The 15,939-nt window shown below is 48.9% G+C and overlaps 5 protein-coding genes across 5 annotated transcripts; 2 read left to right on the forward strand and 3 right to left on the reverse strand.

The window, feature by feature from the left end:
- Positions 1-3: 3 nt before the first annotated feature.
- LACBIDRAFT_305747 (uncharacterized protein) lies at positions 4-3,022 on the forward strand (the record flags this gene model as incomplete). The annotated part of the gene is made up of 4 exons (XM_001874708.1): positions 4-67; positions 114-1,136; positions 1,187-2,164; positions 2,220-3,022. The coding sequence occupies 4 exons, from the start codon at positions 4-6 to the stop codon at positions 3,020-3,022; spliced, it is 2,868 nt and encodes a 955-aa protein (XP_001874743.1).
- Positions 3,023-4,163: 1,141 nt separating this feature from the next.
- Positions 4,164-5,033, reverse strand: LACBIDRAFT_305749 (uncharacterized protein; the record flags this gene model as incomplete). Its single annotated transcript, XM_001875267.1, has 8 exons — positions 4,164-4,257; positions 4,307-4,345; positions 4,406-4,455; positions 4,510-4,545; positions 4,595-4,607; positions 4,662-4,686; positions 4,739-4,802; positions 4,968-5,033. The coding sequence occupies 8 exons, from the start codon at positions 5,031-5,033 to the stop codon at positions 4,164-4,166; spliced, it is 387 nt and encodes a 128-aa protein (XP_001875302.1).
- A 241-nt stretch (positions 5,034-5,274) lies between these two features.
- LACBIDRAFT_305750 (uncharacterized protein) lies at positions 5,275-9,164 on the reverse strand (the record flags this gene model as incomplete). The annotated part of the gene is made up of 3 exons (XM_001875268.1): positions 5,275-6,093; positions 6,142-7,599; positions 7,647-9,164. 3 exons carry the CDS (start codon positions 9,162-9,164, stop codon positions 5,275-5,277), a joined length of 3,795 nt encoding a protein of 1,264 aa, XP_001875303.1.
- A 3,069-nt stretch (positions 9,165-12,233) lies between these two features.
- Positions 12,234-14,529, reverse strand: LACBIDRAFT_305751 (uncharacterized protein; the record flags this gene model as incomplete). Its single annotated transcript, XM_001875269.1, has 3 exons — positions 12,234-13,535; positions 13,589-14,081; positions 14,156-14,529. The coding sequence occupies 3 exons, from the start codon at positions 14,527-14,529 to the stop codon at positions 12,234-12,236; spliced, it is 2,169 nt and encodes a 722-aa protein (XP_001875304.1).
- A 145-nt stretch (positions 14,530-14,674) lies between these two features.
- Positions 14,675-15,579, forward strand: LACBIDRAFT_182430 (uncharacterized protein; the record flags this gene model as incomplete). Its single annotated transcript, XM_001874709.1, has 4 exons — positions 14,675-14,830; positions 14,890-14,978; positions 15,029-15,160; positions 15,222-15,579. The coding sequence occupies 4 exons, from the start codon at positions 14,675-14,677 to the stop codon at positions 15,454-15,456; spliced, it is 612 nt and encodes a 203-aa protein (XP_001874744.1). The 3' UTR covers positions 15,457-15,579.
- Positions 15,580-15,939: the final 360 nt, after the last annotated feature.

Consider the following 15,939-nt stretch of genomic DNA (forward strand, 5'->3'; position numbering starts at 1 on the left):
CCTATGAGCGACGACCACTCTACTTCTTCCTTCCATGGCAAGCATCGTCGTCACAAGCCCACTCAAGGTATGTTCTAAATGAACGGAAACGATTTTATCTCACTTTTCTCGAGGCGCGACACAAAGAAAGGACAATCTTCTCTCCTACTATCAGTCTCCTCTTGCCAATGACGGCAAGGACTATGCCCGTCCAACTAGTCCTGCAAAACAACCTTCTACGCGCATCCTTCGTAAAATGTCCACCACCTCCACTTCCTCCTCTGATTACTCTTACGATTCCGAGACAACTGACCGCTCTGGAACGGCTGCAAGATCAGAAGCATCGTCCGCCACGCGTCGATCGAGCACCCCTTCACAAGGCGGCGCTGACAGGCGTAGGGTAGCAATTGTTCAAGTGGAGACTTTGAATGAAGGAACATCGAAAGCTTCATCATCTGGAAACAGTTCGACCGGTTCTATAAGATCCCGACGCGGTTACAAGTCGAATTTGTCGGGGCTGGCTCTGGTAGCTCCTCCAGACGCGGCTCCGAGGTCATACACTCAGCTAACACCACCTTCTACCGCACCTGCTAGCGGCAAACACTTCTTGCCCCACGAACGCGACCATTTTGACAAAGGACACCAGAGATCTACCTCTGAAGTTCAAGTTGCACCTCCAAAGAAGACCTCACCCCGTGATGTTGGTATTGTCGGCACGGCGCGAAATGCCGTCATGTCCGAATCAAGGTCATTTATGGAGAATAAGGACAGAAGGGACAAGAAGGAAATGGAGAACAATAACAATCTTACCCTGCAACCACCCATCTTTCAATGTCCATCCAAATCACGAACACCATCCCCCATACCCAATGCCATCTCTGAGAAGTTAGATGAAGAGGCAAATATGCTTTCCCCTGTCAGTTCATACTATAAAGCCATGAATCCTCGACCCATGGTTTCCCCCATTGTCACGCCTGAGATCGGGGAAGGCAAGGAAATTCATGTACCAGTCGCAGCGCCAGTAATTGTTAGTGTACACTCTACGATTCAACACCTCAAGAATTCGCCAGCTTTGTCACGCCGAACGGATACGCCAGATACTGTCAATATCTCTCAATCGGTGCCAATTCCAGAATCGTTCCTTCATTATCAGCCTGGTGAGTCCCTCAGACCCACAGTCGATGCAACGCGAACTAACCTTTCTCAGGCGTACATGCAACCGCAGGTCCACTACCCCCACCGCCTCGTGCGGCGTTTAGTATTGATGTCCGGAGCCCACCCCCTCCTCGACCTCCACGGCTCAATTCTCCCAACCCATCACGCACAAGGGGTGACATGGAAATCGTCAAGCAAGCTTTGCAGTTACCTCCTTCGGTGTCTGCGATCCTTTCGTCGAAATTGCCCGAAACACAGCCCCTGAAGGTAAACAAGGATGTTAGAGGAGGTTCCTCCCAGTCCTTGTCTTGTAAAGACTCGCACGTATCAGTGACCCAATCTATTCATAGGCGAGAAGGTGCATTTTCGCCAGCGTTTGTGGACGAAGAATCCAAAATTTCTGCTCCATCCATTCATTCGCCCCCTGTTCTGGATCATGTCGCAAAGGTTGAAGAAGAAGTTGTCAATCAACCACCTCAGTTGGAGACCAACGACATCCCTCCTGTCACAGTTGATGATATTCCTGCAGTCACCATTGACGAGGTGCCCGCCCCACCAGCCACAGACAGCGGACACAGTTGGGTGGATGTTGAACGAGAATTATCTCCATCTCCCGAGGGTCAAACGAGCGCCCCTCTAGCTCACTCAAGGCATGGCAGCTCTCCAACTTCACCTTCGATGTCACTTGAGGCACCAAGTCCACCCCCCAAGAGTCTTAGAAACAGCTTAACTACCAATCTCAAACGCTTCTCATCCCTTCCAAGGACCCCGTCGTTGTCATCAAAGTCTAACAACCGATCATCAAGCGGTACAAGCTACTCGTCAAGGACGCCTTCACCATCAATACATCATGTTATTCGACCTCATCGACCAAAAATCAGGTCAAGAGACCCTGCTGCGTTATTTTGCCATGAAGTCTTCTCTCAAAGGACACCAATGGAACGATGCGTCATCTACGCGACGAAGATTAATCAGTTATATATTCATGATTGCGGCTTATCGGACTGGGTTACGGAGATGAAAAACCGAGGTGTGTATCTTTGCTAATATCCCTTCTCTTGTACTTATCAACTTGACACTTCCAGGCCCAAATGGTCGAACACGTGCTCCCCCTCAACAACAATATACACCCCAACCAAGGCAGACTTCACGGTCGTCAATGATATCCGAAATGACATTTCCTCGTCGGCCTGATGCATCAACCGCAACCGATTTGTCTCATGGTGCATACGATGATATTGCAACACCCCGTCTACCATCAACCCTTCCTTACCCATCACTTGCCGTCCATCCACCACGCCCTTCACCTACGCGCTCTAATTCCACTGTTAGCAGTGGAACAGCGCCTTCATCCATCCGCTCCTTGGCGCCGTCAAATTCAACATCAAAGACGGCAGGTTTCTTCGCGTCTTTGGGAAGGAAGGCTAGTATATCATCTGGAAAGCGAGAGAAGTTAGCTCCTCCCGCGCCTGCCTCCACGACGGGTTCTGGAAAATTGCTGACAAAAACACCTTCCTTGACACCAAGTGCTATCTCGCGTCCAATCAATATCAATAGCAATCCCGCGGTCCCCGGTGGGCCACGCGCACCACCAAGCCGAGCCCAGCGTTCTCAAACTCTTATGACAACATCCTCGCATTCACCTTCGCCCATCGACCGTAGTGATGCTCTCGGTCGGCGACCCTCGTTATTCAACCTCCCGTCGGACAGCGTCATTGACATCCAGGCGGATCCTGATTTTGCTCTCCAAGTAGACAAACTATCGGATCTTCTACCTCATGCGAATCGTGACATTCTTGCTCGGTACTTGCGGTGTGCTGGTCAGGACATTCTTGCCATTGGACAATACCTCGAAGATGAGAAAAACGGTGCTATTAGGACTGATTGACGTGATCTCTGAGCCTTCGTTTGGGATGTTTTCATTGTTGATATGATTGTGCTATCTATACCGGTATCTTTACCTTGTATGCCCCTTATCAGCCTTCCCTTGAATACTTTACAGAACAAGCATATTTATCTAATGAAGTGATTTACGGATACGTGATCAATGTCAAGGATACTTAAGTCTGGCCTGACTACCTTGCCGGACGAAAGCCACCTCGTCTATTAGTTGAAGGGACGGGAAAGACTGGCCAATATGATTAGTCTCTGATGTCAAAGCGTGCACTCTTTATAAATTGGACTACTGACCTTGAGCTGATCGTGGTTGAGTGGCCCAGCCGCCATGACTTACACCCGATCTTCGGGGTAGGTTGTTTATGAGCATATTTTCGACTTCATTTGCACTTCCTGAGCGGTCTGATATATCCCCTGATCGGTAAGAGCGGTCCGTTCCCGTAGTCGTGAAGTGTTGTCGATGCGACGTAATTCTTCCCTGAGCTTGGCCCGCATTTTGTTGCTGTGCCCAACCATTATTACGCTGTGGTGAAGGTAGATATTGTCCACCACTCGTTCGAGCTACAATGGGCGTTCTCTGAATCTTGTAAAAACGGCAAAGTTGGCTTCAAACAAGTGGAGCAGATAATCAACCAACCCCACTGGCCTCCATCCCGCCAACAACTGCTTCAAGGTCGACGCTATTCCCTGCGTTTGTTCCTAAGAATGCTCTCGACTTCAGGTGAGGATCATCCAGGCGAATATGGATAGGATTGCCGAGTACACCATTCTCATTACCAACATTTCCGGCTGGAATAGTATTGGATGAAAGCATAGCCCTCCGTTTGAGTTTATCATGTTGGACCTGCGATGGAAACCTCAGCGGTATCCCAAAGGGGTTGGCACGACGCTCTTCATCAGACCTTGAGTTTGAGGTATTCCTTGTTTTGCTCCCTGGATGCGTCCTGGAGTTCCCGGACTTTTCTTCGTTCTAATTCGACGTCTCGCTCCAATTCTATTGCAGAGTTTTAACACATCTCCCTTCTTCTGAGGGAGTCGAGCAATTACCTGCTTTCTTATTATTGAGAATCATGAGCTCTCCATTTGCTTCAAGTAGCTTGAGATAGGTAGCCTAGACAAGCGCGAACAGCCTTTCATCGCTTACCCTCTCTGACCACATTCTCCAGCTGTTTCTGAAGCTGCGCATTCTTGTCGTTGACGTTCCTAACGACAGCTTGCTGGAACGAGCTAAAAGGAAGTTGTCGGCTCCAGCAAAAACCCTAGAACGATAACACGCCTTTCTTGATGAATTTGGTACTGCCAAAAGGAGATTGCCCTAATGAGTGGTAGCCGTTGGCGTTTGTGACCCACGGGAATAGAAAAAAGTCAACAAAACCTGCTACAAATTTCCAAAATTGTAGAAGGTGTTAACCCCGATAGAACAGACTAAAATGGGTTGATGTTTAGCAAAAAGGTAGAGTGTATGCGCCAGTTACTTGCTGTTTTGTAATCATTTGTAGGTTGAAGCGAACAAAGCTGATAATATTGAAGTGGGAACGACAGAAGCCGAGGCCAGGTAACTCACAACAACGTCGTCTCTACAACAAAAGTAGTCAGGATGGGTGAGGAAGAGGAAATCTTAACATCTTCACGGTTCCGTCAACGTTGTTTCGCATGCTAAGATACGTCTTAATAGAGAATTCGAGTTCTGGCTTCGTCACCAGCATACCTGGGCATAGACGAGATGCATTGAATAATTCGTTCGCGCACTCAACTGTAAGCGTCGTTATCCACTTATGCGTGTCAGGCGATTAATGAACATGTACTGCAGAAGATATGAGAACCTTGAAGCTTGGTAAATTATCTATATCCGCTCTCATGGTCTCATCAAAAGCTCACAGGTAGTCTTTGAAGAAGCCACTTGAGTCGGGAACTAGAACTGTCAACGACAGACAGACCACAACAGCTTTATTGCTTAATGGTCGACGGCATGTCAGACGATTACACTTTAGGTCCGGGTCCATCTAGTTGAGACGATCAATGAACGGTATTCAGGTGGGGGATGTGGGGGTTCGGTCAAAGTTGTGTTCGAAGATCAAATTGTTTGTTGTTTGTGATCGTGCATTATCCTGTTCGCTATACATACAGTTTATGTACCACAAACGTATATGAAGTCTAAGTGATGTGTTAGTGATGCGAGGGTACAAAATGGAGTGGTTGGATCAACGAAAAGAGGGGAGATTAATAAAACCGACACAGTAGGTCTTAGGTCGAAATCATCCCGGAGTCCTCTTCCCCACCGAAAATTTCATCAAAGATCTCTTTCCCGTCATTAGCAAGTGGTGGCAATTGGAAATGTTCCACAGATGGATTATCCCTGGCAGCCTTGATCCTCTGAATGCGCTCCTCGTTCCAGATGCCTTCCAAAGCTGAGGTCAGATTCTTTAAGCCAAAGAGAAATCCTCGATCCGGGTGCTCAGGATAGTGGGGTGGAAATCGGGCATAGATCAAACCGGTCTGTGGATCGATGTCTGCCTGATAGCCTGTAGAGTTTGTAAGCACCTCGCCAGAGCTTTTCCGCTCACTTGAATTCGGATAGTGGAGCCAATCCCTTCCGGTTGTCGTGTGCGCAAAGTCAACGAGACGGACGTTTATTTCACCACGTTTCCGGCGGCCACTTGAACGCTTTGCAACAGGTCCGTCAAGAAGGTCTTCACTATGAGAACGCCTCAGCGAAGGTTTTTCGGGCTGTGGTTGTGATTTGGAACGACGTTCTAGGGATTCTCCACGCTTGCTGCGCGATGATGGGTGCTCAAGCACTGAGGAACGGAATGCCTCCTGCGATTCCCGATCTCCATCGTATATCAAAAGAAGGCTGCAACCGTAAAATCTGTACCCTTTCAACCTGTTGATGATGCCAGCCAAAGCATACAATTTCTGAAGCAGAATCGGAATTTGGTAAGCTAATAAACGTTGACCGTCAAAGAGGAACGATTCCAGGACAGAGTGAAACTCTTCCGGACGAATTTCTCGACCACTGTATTTGTCTTGAGTTGTATATGACTGCGCGACATGATTCCAAACCTTACGGCGGCGGTCAAAGAAAAGTCAAAAGAAAGGTTGAACACTCACTTGCATACCACAAACGCGCACGCCCAGAGGTCTACTTGTCGTGCGATCGCACTTCTTCCGCTGACTCTTCTTCTTCGCAGGTGTGGCATCCATCCCATACTGACGCGTCCCCATTTTCAAATCCACCACACAAGGTCGTTTTAACCTCCCCGTAAGATCTTCCATCAAGATGAAGTGATTTTGACGGGTGATCGAAGGTTCCAACTCACTCGATTTTGACGGGTGATCGAAGGTTCCAGGTTTAGGTATGGACGGGTCTTCTGGGAACGACGGCTGAAGGGGAACTTGAGAAGATGGACAGGAACCAACAGAACGTGAACGGCTTCTCCGCCTGATGGAGGGAGGAATGCGTTCGTTGACTGCATTGGATTCCACATCGAAATCCATCTGAAAGATTCCAATATCCTTGGCATCATCATGGTTATTATGACTTGAGTAAATGTAATTGTGTTTCTCAGGATTCCTAAGTGTCGAATCACTGTGAACGCGACGGATCGTGGTATCACAAGTACCTGAGTGAGGCCGGGTCACGCGATTTATTTGGCAAAGGGATCTCTTCTGAGTTTGAAGATGGGCCTCATTGTGCTCATCTGAACCGTCTAGCTCCTCATCGGCCACATTCCCGTCGTCTAACGCCGGCATTGATCCTGCAGAACGGTGACCTAAACGCTTCCGCAGCCTTCGGAGAACGGTATTGAAAACATGATCCTTTAGCCTTGTATTCACCATCGTCGACCCAGTGCCTCCGAACTGCGGTGAAACAGGCAACCGTCTCTCTGAATTGAAAGGACGGAAGAAAGGACGGCTAAAACCTTCTTCTTCGTCAAATGCAGCCGCCATAGAACAGTGGCCCTTGTTCGTGTGCTCTACTGAAGTTGGAGCGAAATGATGAGTTGTTTGGCTTGGGGAGTTGACTGGTGTCGGGGCATCCATATCGGATACGGCCAACGAGGGGTCGCTTGCCAAAGGGCTTTGCCGTGAGCGTCGACTCGCATAAGGAGTTGATGGAAGGTCTGGGCTGGATGCTGTTCCTCTGTGCAGCTGATCGCGTTGAAGGTGCCGCTGTGCCATCATTGAGGGTCCATGAAGATTGGAGTAGGAAAATGAGCGGTTGCGGCCACTGCCACGCAACATCCATTCTGGCACGATGTGGCGATTGCGGTCAAGAACCACTTCTGGCATTTCAGACTCGTCCATGTCAGTCCCTTCATTTTGATGTTCCTCCGACAGTTTGCCATGTACGGGTGACCTGGATACGGCTGTGCGACTGTTGGACTTGACAGTATCCATTGCATGAGAAAGGGATGGACAGAAGGTCGGGGATGTATGTGAACTTGGTTTTGGAACTCGTCGGTAACTTACCAACATGACACCAAGATAACGGGGAATAAAGGCAAGCAAAGGAGGGGCTTCGCGCTCGACAGCCTCGTAAAATAGATTTTCTCGTGAAACTAGAGGCTAAGGGGGTGTTAGCCCGGATTTACAAATCAGGGAATGTGTCTGACCTTGCAGACCGCTTGTTTGGTGAATTTATAGATGGCGCTATGTCCACCCACCTGATTGCGAAATGGGCGTAAAGGAATATGAGGAAGATGTTCTTCAGACATAGTTAACCCAGTTGCCGAAAGGGCCCCCTTTAATTGATCTGAGTGTGAGGTGCGAGCCTCGTCATCATCAGCTGACAGGGTGAACGCGTCCTGGAAACCTTGGAAATCATCATGAGACTTGTGGAGTAGAGGTAAAGGATCCTCATCATCTTGGGAGTCATAAGGATCGAGAAGGTAGGATGAGTTGGCCGATGCAGACGCCACCGAAGCGGTCTCCCATGTAGAGTCATCATCTGTTGACCAAGGAGATATTGAGGGAGATATTGGAACAGAGCGGCGTTTATCTCGATGATGGAAGGGACGTACACGCGTCGGCGATTTGGAAAGTGGTGGGACAGTCTGTATGGTTAGTGGAATTGGTGGGGACGGTTGAGTGTAGGCCGACAGACGGGAACTTGACTCTAGCTCGCGTTGACGGTAAGGCGAAGGCGGGATGCGTTTCGTAGGAGAGCGTGACGGGGAGGGAGAAGGAGGATAGGGATGTGGACGAGGACGAATGAAAGGAGGTATCACCTCGTGAAAACCAGGATGGGGGGTGTTCGAGTCGATCTCATGGTAGCTTTCATTATCGACTGCGCGCTCCAGACGCCTTCCCCTTCCAAGTGTAATTACATCCCTTCTCCACTGAGCTAAATCAAGCGCAGATGTGCCATGCGTCGACGCTTTTCTCTCCTTTTCCCTATGCTCGACCCCTTCCCTCGTCCTTGCCCGCTCCAATGTGGTCATGCTCCTGTCACGCCTGACGGCGGCAGTCTCTCGGTCCGGCCATTCCGAACGTTTAACAAACTCGAATTGAGCTTCAGCGACATCCGCAACGTCTCGAAAGGGTTCTGCTCTTCGGCTCCCCGATGAAGTTTCTGGCCTCGACGACAACTCAGGTGAAATCTGCTCTTCAACTGAGCCAGTCGTTTCCTTGAAAAGTTGCAATGTCGCTGCAACTTTTCGTCCCATTCCCAAAGACATGGGGTGAAGGGGGCTTTCTTCTCGACTGGTGGGGGATGAAGAGGAGGACGAAGACGAAGTGTTGGAGATGTCTGAAGTTTGTGATAGCGACCGAGAACTTTTTGGGGGTGAATGAGCGAGAGAGGGGTTGATTGAGGGGGTGGACTTTGACGGTGTCATTGTTCTTCGAGGTCGCTTCCTTGGATTGTGATGCGAGCGAGAGCGTTCGGTATTATAACCGTCTGGGTCTATGGCATTGCTGTCGGAGAAGTGGTGAGCGGATCTAACGGGAGTCAATGAATGAGAATGGCGAAAGGAAACAGTAGGAGAGAATAATTTGTCGACGACTGGGGAATCCTGGGTGGCGAGGGTAGAAAGACGGGGCGAAGAATCTGCAGTGGCTGGGCCTGAGCTGGGTGGAGACAGTGGAAAATGATAGATATGGTGCTTTGAGTGTCGCGGGGACGAACCCATTGACGATGAGGAGGCCCGTAACACACTCTGGATGGAAGGAAGAGTCGAAGCGGGTATAGAGGAGGAAACGGATTGGAAACGGGCTTGATTCAAGGTTTATGAAGGCCTCACTCACGGAAGATGTAGACAAGATAAAATTAGTAACCTTTATTTTTCTCCTTATTTATGGTTTCAGTCCCCTTTCCTACAACTCTTTTATCCTACCTACCATGCTCCTCGATAATATCACTGCTATTTCGCCGTCCTTGCTCACCTTCTCCTCACGTGTACCCGCCTAGTCCTACATCGTCAGGATTCTCCCCCTCGGAGCCCGCCATTACCCCGAGAACGTTCCGCAAACTATGCAGCGCGTTTTACCATCGAACGTGCTTTAGCTTCTTCGCTTACTCCCACCCGCGTGTCCAAGCGTTCAAAGACCCCGCTACCACGCTTTCCTAGGGCCATAGCGCACGTTCGTCCTTTCCAACGGCCACTTTCACAACACATCTTCACCAAATGATTCCACGGCGTTTTCCGACCCCATTGCTCCGTCATGCCCTCACATGCTCCACACTATAACTTTGCTGCGTACATAGAAATACCTGGTCAGCGGTCTACCACCATTCGCTAGTCAGTTCTCACGGTTATATCTCTATCATCGCCGACAGATGTACGTACAACTGATGTGTGGCTGGATGCATCTTATCTACCGCATTGGGCAAAGTCGAGGGGGGGGTTTCCTATTACGCCATATTGCGCTACTAGTGCCGTTCATCTCGGTGTTTTAATTGGCGCCAGGAACAAGTTTTTGCTCAAGTCTATTGAAACTGTTTTTGCCCTAGCACGAAGCGAGGAATGAGTGTGAATGGGCATGTGATAGTCTATATAGAAATCACTGCTCCTCCGGGGATTGTCCTTTCTTTTTCCCAATCATTCACTCCCTCACTACTTTCATTTCCAGCTCAGAAGGCACCTCCAGGCGCCATGCAGGAAAACTCTTGGTTCTGCAAGGTAGAAACATGGACAGTATGGGTATGGTTTTCCCACCCACTCATTGCAGCTCATCTTGTTTTGCCCACAGAGAAGATTGTCCTGCTGGGACAGAAAACGTCACAGCTTTCACCTGTTATTGCTTGCACAATCTAGCAGCTTTTTATAATGGACTTTGTTAGATTCTCCTATCTACTAGACTAGTACACAGTGTCCCTAAACAGCCTCACTACAAACATTTATTACTAGAATATGTGCCAAGCAGTCACAATTGACCATGTCTCATGTGACTTCTTATAATTAATTTGTGAGTAAGAAGTTCTCAAATAAAATAAAGAAGTTGTAGGAGATTTTTTTTCTTTTCTCCAGAATTTCTGAGAGATTAAATAACTTGAGGAGGTTTGAAGAAAGTTTTGGGATGACAAAGAAAGATGACAGGATTCGATCTCAGATTCAAGCCCAGATTGCACAAGTATAAAACTCTGGCTTTTCTTAGTGACTTGCCAGCTTCCTGCCAGATCCGTATAGGCAAGTCATCAGAAGAATTTTTGTCCACTTATACACTTTGAATCCTTAGTGCAGAAAAGAAAATGTTCATGCCTATTTCCAACAACCCACTCCACATGTCTTGTGTTCAAATGCAAGATCACTCTATAAATGGAGGACAAACAAGCTCTTTCCAGTCTACATGCATTCAGTCCAATTCCCAGAGCTTAAAACATGCCTTCCACTGTTTGCCATTGCCATGTTCTCATACTGGAAACCCTCATCTCTCCAATAAATCAATTCTGATGGAAAACAACACTCCAAGAGTTACTGTCCCAAAGAGTGTCACCTGGGCATCTCCAATATCACAATCAGTGGTCCTGGGATCCCCCATCTGCTGCCCATCCTCAGCACCCCAATCTATAGGAATCAGTCCACTCTCTCAAGCCATTGTTCTTGGTTCTCCATCAATTATGAGCCAATCTTCAAACCCTCTTGAAGAACCTTCAGAAGAAGATCTGAAAGAAATTACTGTTTTGGATCTGGATGAAGAAGATCTGCAAGAGGTATCCAATACTTCTGAAATCCACTCAAGCTGGGAGGTGGCTACAAGACTCAATCTCCAACATTTATTCAAGAAACTTTCAAGCAGCACTGCTTGCCTTCCAATCAAACACCCACACCTCCCTCATCCATCACCAACATCTACTACAGAAGGCAACCTGTTCAAGGAAACAGACATTATGGATAGGTGCAGAGACAGGAACAGAAAACAAAAGGACTGCCTTGATAAAACATGTATCAAGCAAGATGAAGCCAAATGCTTCAAAGCAGCAAGAGTTGTTATAGTGACCTCACCTGTCCACCATCTGCCAACCCTCTCTTCCAGCTCATTAGAAAGCTCATTTTCATCTAAATTGCAACCTTCAGCTGGGGTGGGAAATGAAGTGGTGCATGCATCTACAAGCATTGTTGATTGCAGCATCCATTCTACAATTTCTACTGGAAGGAAACCAATACCTCCAGTAACACAATCACCATCCTGGCATTTAGCTGCAGCTGGTATCCAAGGACCCCTCCCAGAACCACAGCTGCATGTTGCTATGCCAACCCTTGTTGAACAACTCTGCTCATCAAAGATTCAACCACTTGAAAGGACCAAGGTTATCAGTTGGGTGAATAGCCTAAATAGAATCATCTACGTTCAAGACAGGGGGACTTTTGGCCCAAAGGACTTTGAGAAACTCAAGATGCTCATTCAGGAAATCAAAGCAAACAAGGCACATCCATATTTGACAGTGGCAGTTCTGGCCAAAACCAAGTTGGCAGTGGTGTTGAGGAAGTTTCAACATAAGAAGTACGGGTGTGCATTGAAGAATGATGCAAGGGACATTAACAGTTTTTGGAGAGAGAGATTGTTGGGGAATTAAAATGAAATTGAGTGCTCCTTGCAGGTCATAAACCCCCCTCAACAGATATTTTCCGGTCTGAGGTGCTTGAACTGCCACTAAATTGTATCGATCCGTGACCAGTCTGTGTTACTGCCACTGGCCACAAGAAATAGTCCAAAATACGCTTTCCAAAGGTGCCTAGGTACATGAGTGATCCACGTCGTTAACAAGTCCCAATATATTCGCTTTCAACTTTCCTCCTCTTGGTAGCAGGCCCTTCGTCGTCTGAATCGTCGATGATAACGATGGGCGTGCCCGGATCGGCTAGCAAAGAGTCTTGACCTGCCAATGATGGTACTGACTCAGGCATTATTGACACAGCCGGAACTTTCGCGCTGAGAACTCCGGCCGAGTCACCACCATCCGCAGGAGTCGTACTGTTTGCCGACCGCCGATTGTCCAACGGAACATTAGTAAATGGACCAATGAGAACCGACGCTTTCCTTGACCCGCCTCGCCCTCCTGCCCCCCTTAGTCTCCGTCCACCACGTTCTTTACCTCTGCCTTTCGCCCTTCTCTCCTTCAACGCTTTTATCATATGACCCGTCAGAACACGCAGTGCCTCCCGAGCTCCCATTTTCTCAATTTCCTCGAGCATTTCCTTTGTTAAGCCCGCAAATACATCTGGATCGAGAATGAGCTTTCGCTCGTGGAGAACCATGTAACCTTCTTTCTTTGAGTTATTGGGATGATTTGGGGCGTAGTCAGTGTGCGTTGGGGGAATAGGTCCGAGAATGATGGGGATTACGACGTCGGGAACGGGCGCATGCCCTGGAAGAGGTTGCAGTGGGCCAGTAGATGGAGTCCCTGATTGAGGCGGCAGGTGATAATTTGATGGACCCGGAGGCACAAACGAGGTCGGGGTAGAAGTTGACGGAGTTATTATAGTAGTGGTCGTAGACTTGGGAGCAGACGGGTGCAAGGCCCAATGATGTTGTGTCAATGCTGCGTAGGGATTGGGTGTAGTAAGTTGGACTGCTGAATATCCGGACGGAAGGGCGGAAGGAACTTGAGATGCGGTCCCAAAGTTTGCAGGATGGGGATGGGCAGGGTATGCGAAAACTCCTGTTGTTGCTGGCGATGAAGTCGCGATAGCTCCGACTGCGGCGGTGGCGATGGATGGGGCGGAGGAAGACGCCGTCAAGGATAAGGTGGATTTGAAGGATAAAGGCGCGGACGTTAGCGGAGGTGGCAAAGGAGCCCCCTTCAGGTCACCTTTCACACTTCGCTTGAGAGGGGGTTCTAGCAAAGCGGTTTTCTCTTTCTTCCGACTACCCTTCGCAGGCCCTTCTTTCCCACCAGACGCGTTAGCCAGAGCAGTCTGTTGACTCTTGGTCTCCTGCTCTTCAAGTGCCTGCGCATACTTTTCATCAACAGACCAGAAGAACCCCTTCCCGCGATCTCCACCACACCTCTCGCCTTTCAAAAACGCCCTGCCGGATGAGAGATTGTGACGAACGGAACTCTACCGTTGGAGATTTCAGCGGAATAAAAATTTAACGGTAAGTGGAAACGCACCATCCATGCACCATCTGCGTAGCGATAATACTCGTGCGTATTCATAATCCATCCACAAATCTCCTGTAGTGTTGCCTTTCCTCCAATGGCCTTTATAGCCCGATTAATCAATTGAGCGTAGGTAAATGGTGGCTTGGGCGGCATGTCTTCTGGCCTCGGCTTTTCGACAACCGGCGCTGGATCAACTTCGCCCTTTTTCCGCTTCTTCGCGGACGTCTTGGGCTTTCCAATCGCATTTGAGTTAGGGAGCTGCGGCGGGGGTGGAGGCAGTATTTGAGGTTCAGGTGACGGGGACAAAGGCTTGGTCTCAGTTGGAGGAGGCGGCGAAGAATGAGATGGTTGTGATGAGGGTGGTGAAATGGATGTGATGTCAAGTGACGGTGAACGGGGCCGGTTTGCTGAAGACTGCGAGCTGGGTGAGGGTGTGTCATCTGGAGGAGGGGGTGGGGGCAGAACAAAATGAAACGTTCGAGACGCTATTTGAATTTGGGATCTACGAGGATGAAAGAGCGAGACAGTGGTCAGATCGAGACTAAGGGTTCAGGGAGTATGCTTATGCCAGCTCACCGTTCACCAAGAGGTGCTCGCGTACCAGCTCCGGACCATACTCCGTCTACCCAAGCGCCGTTACGACCGATAACGGCAAGTACGAAGCGGTCATCCTCCTGGTCATACTCAATTTTGGCATGGAGGCGGGAGACACTCTTAAGGGCTCCAAGATCAACATCAACGTTTGTTGGTTCAGCAGTGGACGAGGTTGCCACGTTCGCGTTAGGAGCACATCTACGGCCAATAGTAATAGAGAGTGTTTGGATGTAGAATGTGTAGTGCGGGAAGACCAGGGAATAGTACGCGGATATCTTGTCCTGGACAGGAGGTGGAGTAGCCAACTTGGCTTCAACGTGTGTCGCAGGGGATGCAGAGCGTGTCCGGGTATCCATTAGAGAGAAAGGAAGAGGCGGCGACAGGTGGTGACGGCGTCAGAATGCTTGTCGGCGTGAACGACGTTGACGATGAGGGTCCAAGAAACACGTGACGAATCATTCACTGTTCAAGTTCACTCTCCGCTCTTTAGCAACGTCCTACATGGCCTCTACAGAAATTACCATCCAAGCTGCACAAGATAAAGTCGAAAATCTTGCGGAAAGAGACGCCGATAGTACCGAATCTGAAATCAGATACTTGGCTTATGGCGCTAGGTTGCGGACGGCGCTGAGAGCTGGCACTCGTTACATAGCCTACGTACGCTCCTTTCATCCATTCTCCTTATTTCTTCTACCTATTCCCTCGCAAGGGCACAGACCAGTGACGTCGGCGAAGCGTTTAGACCTGTCGTTCCTCCATGGATTGTCACGGCAGCATACGGAGTTTCGTGGCTATATCTCAGCGGGTAGGTCGTCTGAACATTCACGTTGAACTAAAGCTGTTTCGCACGTGTAGAGATGTTGCGTACGAGGCTTATAAAGCTCACCACCGTGGGCCATCTCCCATGGAAGCGGCTAATTTTTCGGAGCCGACGCGGCTTGGTATTGTTGCGGTCCAACGTGCAACCTTTCAATCGATTGCATCTATGTATGTTGGATCCTTTTATTTGAATAATCCGTCTTATCCAGACCCTGATACAACTTTCTAGGGCCTTGCCTGCATTTACTATACACACAGCCGTTGCTCAAGCTCGCAAAGCATTTGCAAACGCAAAAACCCCCCGGATTAAGACCTGGGGTCCGACAATGACCGGACTTGCGATCGTACCAATCCTCCCTTACTTGTTTGACCACCCCGTGGAGCATGCCACAAACCATGCTTTTGATTGGATACGGGAGAAGCTCGTCGAACGTAACCAAGCCAAGCGGAATACCCCGAAGTGATCATTAGGAATTGCCGATAAGAATCAAGGAATGTATACCAGATTGATGATTCTCCCGCTTAGATCTTTACATTGTATGAAGTCATTCATCTGGTGTGAAAATTATGACCATCCCGGCCTAACTTAAAAACTTGTTTTCCCGAGTGCAAGAGGTATTGAGCTTATACTACTTGGAGGAATCAACCCCACCTCCGTCACAACCGCCGTAATGAACGTTGGAGGCGTCAGATCATAGAGCGGGTTGAGAACTTCCAAATTTGGTGCCGAAGGCACGTTCTTCAGCTTCCCGTGAGGCTGCGCTATTCGCAAGGGTGCTGCGAAAAATGAGAAGCTGTTGAGATAATGACAATTCCATAGCTTACCTAATTCATTCTTTCCAAACCCATCCACCATTACACCTTCACTAAACTTGTATGTCTCACAGCAGACAAGAACTGGTACTCCGTGACGTTTCGACATCATAGCGACGAGAGCTGTGCCTGCC

This window comes from Laccaria bicolor, genomic scaffold, assembly GCF_000143565.1.
Source record: "Laccaria bicolor S238N-H82 LACBIscaffold_2 genomic scaffold, whole genome shotgun sequence".
Lineage (NCBI taxonomy): Eukaryota > Fungi > Basidiomycota > Agaricomycetes > Agaricales > Hydnangiaceae > Laccaria > Laccaria bicolor.